At 41.8% G+C, this 7,741-nt stretch overlaps 2 protein-coding genes across 4 annotated transcripts in view; one reads left to right on the forward strand and one right to left on the reverse strand.

The window, feature by feature from the left end:
• Positions 1-385: 385 nt before the first annotated feature.
• On the reverse strand, positions 386-2,299 carry dnajc30b (DnaJ (Hsp40) homolog, subfamily C, member 30b). The gene has a single exon (XM_079824402.1). It carries the CDS (start codon positions 2,273-2,275, stop codon positions 1,646-1,648), a length of 630 nt encoding a protein of 209 aa, XP_079680528.1. The 5' UTR covers positions 2,276-2,299; the 3' UTR covers positions 386-1,645.
• A 3,128-nt stretch (positions 2,300-5,427) lies between these two features.
• bud23 (BUD23 rRNA methyltransferase and ribosome maturation factor) overlaps positions 5,428-7,741 on the forward strand; it is a 6,282-nt gene continuing 3,968 nt past the window's right edge. For 2 of the 3 annotated variants that reach the window (XR_013817112.1, XR_013817113.1), the window contains exons 1-3: positions 5,430-5,622; positions 6,511-6,548; positions 7,701-7,741. The exon at positions 7,701-7,741 is cut by the window's right edge and continues 55 nt beyond it. Coding sequence is in view for 1 of the 3 variants with exons in the window: in XM_079824398.1 (XP_079680524.1) it covers positions 5,575-5,622; positions 6,511-6,548; positions 7,701-7,741 (127 nt within the window). In the remaining 2 variants the exon portion in view is untranslated. Of the gene's footprint in view, positions 5,623-6,510; positions 6,549-7,700 lie in introns of all 3 variants that reach the window. The other variant, XM_079824398.1, reaches the window with a different exon arrangement.

Here is a 7,741-nt window from a genome sequence, read left to right on the forward strand (position 1 = left end):
GGGAAAAAATAGAGTGATTTTGATAACGGAAGTGAAAAGAGAGAAAGATATAATTTTTCACCATCACTCCCATAGACACTGTATTAGAAACACTCTCACAGCAGCGGTAACTTGATTTTTGTAATTTGATGCAAAAGTAATATAATACAAAGTATTAGTGTTATAAATGTACATACATTAAAAAAAAATAATAAAAAAAACTATATTGATGACCATTAAAACACGTCATCACTGTGAAAAGGGTCTATATGGGAAAAGTTGCTGCACATTGGACACTGAATTATATTTATTTAATATGTCAAATGTTTGTAAAGTCATTAAACCTACACCCATGAACATTTTATGCTTAAAGCTTTAGGTTTTTTTTTCTTTAATTTTTAGCTGCTGCCACATTCTTTGTTTGTCTTTTGGATACCATGAAAATTAAACTTAATTCAAATAATTAAGAATTAAACTTGTGTATTGACCCGGAAGTATGCAAACGTCTTTTTGTTGGGTGCTGTTGCCATGGTGAATCGTAATTTCGGAGCTCCATTGATCGTGGCTTTTCATAGTTGGAGTGCATGAGCTTAACTCAGAGTCAGTCTATTCAGAGTTGATTGAACGACCTCAATTCAGCTGTTCTGAAACCCAAAACTTAGAGTTTCCCATCTCAGAGTAAGTCAACTCAGAGTTCAGGTTTAAACTCAGAGTTGGTTGAACCTCCTTACTGAAACGGGCCCCAGGCCTGCACATGTGATACTCCGCCTTCATGTGTGTGTGTGTGTGTCCTTCACATGTACAGACAGGTGCCAATCATCCTCATCACTGTAGGTCCAGCACACGCGTGTTATCATATCAAGTGTTTCTGCTGTAGTGGAATGAGTTTTGATCATTCTCAGCTTTTGTATGAAGTGATGACCTTCACATTAAACTTTATATTTCTGTCAATAAACTGACTAATAAACCAAGCTCGTGTCTACAGATTGAGGAGGGGGCGGGGCTTCTCTGAGGCAGTGGGCGGAGTCGGCAGAGAATGGACCGGCTCCAGTGATCAACACTCTTTTATTATTACAGCTCACAGGTTTATCACTGTTGGCAGTCAACTCACCATTAGAGCAGTTTCTCATGATTATTAATGTTCAAAACACGCTTCATGATGGGAGGAGCTTGTGTTTGTCCCACCCAATCCGGCTCAGCTCTACTGTGTGTGTGTGTGTGTGAGATTCTACATGAGCTATACTGGGTCAACACCAGTCAGGGGGAGGGGCCTGTTTCCTGACTCCGCCCATATATGTGACGTCACACTTCAGAACAAGAACAAATGTAGGGGCGGGGCTTGAGTGTGTCTGAGGGGAATTGATTGGACGGTTGTGGTTTGCTATTGGCTGATCTCATGTGAGTGACAGGTGGCCTCAAGGTTAATAACACAATGATAAACCACTTAAAATAAACACTGCAATATTCCATTAAAACACACAAGATGTTGGTTTCAGAGTGCCTTTAACTTGTCAAGTGCTTCAGTCTGTTATCAACATAAACAGTTTATTATTATTATTATTTTAGGCTAACAAACAAATCACTGAATGTTCAAAGTGCAGCTGCTCATATTCAGCCCAGTCCTGGAGGTCAATAGTTCAGGCCCATCTGAAGCGCCGGCCTCAGGTTAGGGTCTGGCCCGCAGGCTCATGAGCACCGCTCCGCCGCAGAGCAGCAGCAGCGTCACCGTGAGCTCCGTCACCTTCCCCTGCCTCCAGCGCCGGTAGTTCAGCTCCTGCTGCCGCCGGCGGAGCTCCTCGCGCTGCCTCAGCTCGCGCTCCCGCTCCAGCTGCTCGCCGTAGTGCGCCTGGTAGAACGCGTCGAAGTCGAAGTGCGCGTTGCCGCCGCGGTGTGCCGCGCGCGGAGGCCGCCGGTCGGACGCGTCTGAGGAGGGGGACGGTCTCCCGGCGCTCTGCACGTCCGTCTGGCTGAGTGTGCCGCGGTCGTACTTCCAGCGGAGGCCGCTGCTGCCGAGCACACTGTAGGCCTCCGCCACCAGCGCGAAGCTCCGCGCCGCCTCCTCCTCGCCGCGGTTCCGGTCCGGGTGGTGCAGGAACGACTGTTTATAGTAGGCGCTCTTGATCTGCGCCTGCGTGGCGCTCGGGGACACTCTCAGGATGTCGTAATAGGCGGTCGGGCTGCGGTGGAGCGGCGCGGAGGAGTCAGCGGCGGAGCTGTGATGAGCGCGCGTCCGCAGCGCGTGAAGAGCGCGGAGTGAGTGAGCTCCTCTCCTCACACAGCCGCCGACCTCCGCCATGACCACAGTGCGCCCGACCTCACATCCGGCAACACACCGCCGACGAACCAATCAGGGACAGCATACACAGGAAACCGCCTACTATTGGCCAAACAGATCTTCTTCTTGGCTTCACAACACTTTTAGTCGCATTACCGCCTCCTGCTGGTTAACATCGGACAACTTTATTCACAAATATATCTCCTGAATACCTATATTTGCATTTAATTCTTTCCTTTTCAGAGTTTTCTTTCATTATTATACATTGGGTATCATTATAAACATGCTAATGAGGTAAACAAACACAGAACCAAAAACCCAGAAGTTTTTATAAGCTGTCGACCCAAAAAACGAGCGTGAAGAAATTATAACAAGGAGTATAAAAACATATTTCTGTTTTTTAGCTTGTTTGCTGTACACTTTGTCACATAGCAGCTTTTAGACATTGTTCTGTTTTTGTTATAAGTCCGAAATGAGAGCGTTTGATTGCCGCCATATTGCGCAATGGAAATTAAATATCGAGCTACATTAAAAAATGAATAAAACTTTCGGTTATAAGGGGAAAAGACAACTTTCAGTTCAGCATTTCCTGTAACATTTATTTTATTTCTCCCAACGTTCGATTTATTTATTTAATAATTATCTCCTCGCACATTTAATTATCTATTTATGCAGGAATATGTAGATTTATGTATGTATTTTTTTTTACATATATATTTATGTAGAATTGTGGATTAATTAACTAACTAGTTTGTTTATTTGTGCATATATGTATTGTTTTTTCAGGCTTCGTCCTCCATATAAAGTGAGAAACAGCTGTTGACGCATTTGTTTTTTGAATGTACTTTTTTTTTTTTATCTTTAATTTCAGTAAAGATTAAATATTATTTTACATTAAAGGATATAATTGTACTATATTATGAAAACAATGTTAACAAAGGGTCTTGAATAATTGATGTATACTGCTGGCAAAATTGTATATGCAACCGCCATTAAAAGTAAAAGAAGAAGAAGAAGAAGAAGAGTCCTGGAGCCAGATCGGTCGGTCGGCAAGCACTAAAGAACCAAGAGAAACCGGATCAAATGACAGAAAATCCAAGGGACTGGTACAAAGAAACATTACATCAGTTCATCAGGCACAAGTCCAGTTTCCAGGCCATGGTTGTGAACACAAATGTAAAGTCGAGGATGATACTTTAGTAGTGAAGAAAGCGAACTTTGTGGGTTTGATTTGTCACACTATCAATGTTGCATCACAGTTAAAGAAGAAAAGCGGCAGAATGAAGGCTATAGTTGAAGAGCAGGAACATTCCTTGACATGAGAGATGTCAGATCAGACACATGTGTTGCTAACAGTCACTGAAAATGCAGAAAATACACAAGCGGAGGGTTAAAACAATAATTATGGGACTACACATATTACAGTGGAACGCCAGAAGACTAATAGCTAGAATTAAAAAAATACATCCATGAATTAGATGTCGTTCCAGATGTAGTGTGTGTACAAGAGACTTGGTTAAGAGCACAATTAGATTTTGTAATACCAGGATTTAGTTCTATAAGTTATTATAGACCTAATAATCACTTTTCTTAAGGATGGGTTGGCCTATAGGGACGTTCCCTGCGTGTGTAATAGTTGAGATCTATAGTACAAGGGAAGAGGGAAATATTAAGTTGATTAATTTCTATAATCCATGGAAAAAAATTAGATTACCATTATCATGTCAATCACAGTACTGACCAAATGACCAACCTTAACCAATGAAATAAGCTGCAGGGCGGCTGATCAGGGCATCAGGTTAGTAAAGTCAAAGTTATTTACCTAAGTTTTCCTACCTTTGAATTATGTTTTCCTGACATTTATATGAGCCTGATTTCGATACATAAATATTGTCGAGATTGGAAAACAACATTTTTATTCAAGTTCTGAATATATCATAGACCTATTAATATATTTTTTTATATCGCCTAGACAGCGTGCAAAGAGCGTTCCCTTTATAATAAAAGCTGTCACTCATTCAATGAAAGCAATCTCACAAAGTTCCGTTATATTAATCAGTGAAGCTAACGACGCAATTAATCTCTTATACATATTTACATTTATGCATTTGGCAGACGCTTTTATCCAAAGCGACTTATACTGCATTCAAGGTACACATTTTACATTCTTGTCTTTTTTTTGCTAGCGCCACGCTCTACTGTTTGAGCTACAGGAAAGTTTTGTAGACATATGTCTACACTTAGAGAGGATTAGCGCACCTGCAGACCTCGGCACTGGACAAAAAGTCGAGCGGTGAGTGGATTCTAAATTCAACACCTGTGATTGGCCATTGCATTCAAGAAATCAACAAACATGTCTGTGATTAGCTACATTACTCACCGCAGCAAATACCCATACCCTCTGTTAATCACATAATTTAGCTAATGTTAGCTAAAGTTACTACAAATGCTAGCAAGTGAATTAAAAAAAGGTACCGCAAGCATTACAGATACACTTACATTATGAGTATTTTTCAGATCATTTAGTAAATGTATGTGAGTGGTATGTCAAGAGTGATTCTAACATAGGAAGTGACCACTTTCCAGTTCTCACTATATTTCATACAAACGTATTCGAGAAGGAAGTATAATAAACAGATGGTGTTTTGACTGCGGAAAATGTAGATCATGCTATGAGAAGCCAGTAAACTTGGTTAAGTTAGAAGGAGACAGAGGAATCCACAAAGCAAGATGGAGGTCGCAGGTTATCGCAGAACAGAGAGGATTATTGACTAACATTCAAAGTGGATTTCCAAAAGAACTGATGCTCTAGAAAAAAAATACAAGTCTGTCCGTATTAAAAGTTGTAGGGAACAGGCGGGAAGAAATTATTTTGACAAGACTCGGAGCGGATCGCAATGGCACCTTGTTTTTAATGGGCAAAAGAAATAATGAAAACTGTGGGACTAAAGCAAATGTTGAACATGTCCTTTTGCAATGTATGTGTAAAGAAGGGTTTCATGAGGCAGGGAGAGGGGATAAGAGTCACCAGAGGCACTATTTACATTCATTAAAGACAGGGTTGATGAGCAGAATATGATACAATTTATTTATTATTAAATAACATGATGTTACACACTCCTGTACAGTAGCGGTATGCACCTTAAAGTTGTTTACAATCCGCCATTAACCAAGAGAAGAAGAAGAGTCACGGAGCCCGTCGCCCGCGGATGACGTCATCAGCGCTGGCCACACACTCTTCTCCGCGTGTGTGTGTGTTTATACAGTAGTGCTGCTGTGAAGGATCTGTAATAGCGGGTTTCTTCTCAGTCGCTATCATCATGTCTTCAAGCTGCCGTAGACCCGAGCATATGGCACCGCCGGAGGTGGTGAGTGAACACACACACACACACACACACACACAGTTGTTGATCCGCCGTATTGGCTGTAGATCGCCGAGGTGTCACACATTTCCGTCGTTTCTGTGTCCAGTGTCTCCTCATGAGTGTGATGAGGGCTAGATTATCCGGTTATTGATCATGATCATCACAGCGATGGTCTTACATGAAAAATACTATAGTATATTGTAGTAAAATTACTCTAGTAAATACTATAGTGTTTTTGAACCATACTATAGTAAAGAGACCACAGTAAATTGTAGTATATTATAGTATTTACTACACTTTACTGTAGTATATTTACTATAGTATGGTTCAAAAACACTATAGTATTTACTATAGTATTTTTTCATGTGGGTTGGCATCAGGAAACTATAAAGACATTCAGTTTGAGGTCATTTAGGATTAACCTTTCAGTGTTAGGACACAGATGTCATTTGATTAGCAACACTGTCTTATTAGTGTATTACATGACAAAATCATGTTTTCATAGCATAAAGGCCCTTCCCCTGGTGAACTCCACTGGATCTGAATGATCTGGGTTGGCCCATGTTTTGTTCTCCAGGATCAGGATCATCTACTTTTGTGCTGTTTTAAAGCAGAACCGGATTGGATCAGCCTGATCCGGTACACACTGCTCTACGGAGGCCCTATAGGGACATGCTGAGGGATGACCTGTTGTAAAGGTTATCCTTCTGCTGGATCAGGATATTCCTGATTATTTTGAATCCCAATCTAAAAAGTTTTGAATAACACATAAGAACCGCTCATTAATGTAGGCCTGCTGGATGTGTGTGTGTGTGTGTGTGTGTGTGTGTGTGTGTGTGTGTGTGTGTGTGTGTCATACACTAATGCTTGTGGTTGTGTTCACATGTGCAGTTCTACAATGAGGAAGAGGCCAAGAAGTACTCCCAGAAGTGAGTAGATGGAGCGCTGTGTGTGTGTGTGTGTGTGTGTGTGTGTGTGTGTGTGTGTGTGTGTGTGTGTGTGTGTGTGTGAGAGAGTGTGAGAGATTGGTATCAAAGAGCACACCCCGGTTCCTCACCGGCGACGAGTGTGTGTGTGTGAGAGAATAATAATCGCATTTTAAATCGCAATCACAATTTTAACCAGAATAATCACAATTAGATATTTTCCCCAAATCGTGCAGCCCTAAATTAAAATGTTGCAATGCTCTGTCTGATGTGATGCTGTAGTAGACGCTGTATGGTTATAATGTTCTTCCTAATATTATCAATCTTACATGTGAAGAAGTTCATAAAGTCATTACTGCTGTGCTGTTTACAATCATCAGAAGTTGAAGCTTTATTTTTGGTTAATTTAGCCACTGTATGGAATAAATACCTCGGGTTGTGTTTGTTTTCTTCCAAGAGAGTCGAGAAATAAGCAGATCTAGCAGTTTTTCTGAATGCGATCATGCTCTCTTTCCATTAAATGCGAAAGACCTCATATTTTTCCTCCAGCTGTGCAGAATCCGCTCAAATATTCCCGATATTATATTTGGCCACATGACCTCCTGTTTAGCCTATGGAGTGATTTATGCTCATATAATGGCCTATATGTCCTCATCTTTGTTCTGTTAACCGGTTGGGCTGTGTGTGTGTGTGTTCCTCAGAGAGGCAGATGGTGTGTGTGTGTGTGTGTGTGTGTGTGTGTGTGTGTGTGTTCCTCAGAGAGGCAGATGTTGTGTGTGTGTGTGTGTGTGTGTGTGTGTGTGTGTGTGTGTGTGTGTGTGTGTGTGTGTGTGTGTGTGTGTGTGTGTGTGTGTGTGTGTGTGTGTGTGTGTGTGTGTGTGTGTGTTCCTCAGAGAGGCAGATGTTGTGAGTGTGTGTGTGTGTGTGTGTGTGTGTGTTCCTCAGAGAGGCAGATGTTGGTTTGATTGAGAGAGTGAACAGTATTGGTCATGAGAGCCAGAATGAAAAGCTGTTGGCTAACGGGTCAGGGTTCTGTGAAGTACTGTGGGTTCACCAGGGCTGTCATGTGACCCCTACAGTCATGCACATAGTGTGTGTAGTGAGCAGAACGTGATGTGTGTGTGTGTGTGTGTGTGTGTGTGTGTGTGTCTGCAGCTCTCGCATTATAGAGATCCAGACTCAGATGTCGGAGCGGG

This window comes from Gobio gobio (assembly GCF_949357685.1).
Source record: "Gobio gobio genome assembly, chromosome: 8".
Lineage (NCBI taxonomy): Eukaryota > Metazoa > Chordata > Actinopteri > Cypriniformes > Gobionidae > Gobio > Gobio gobio.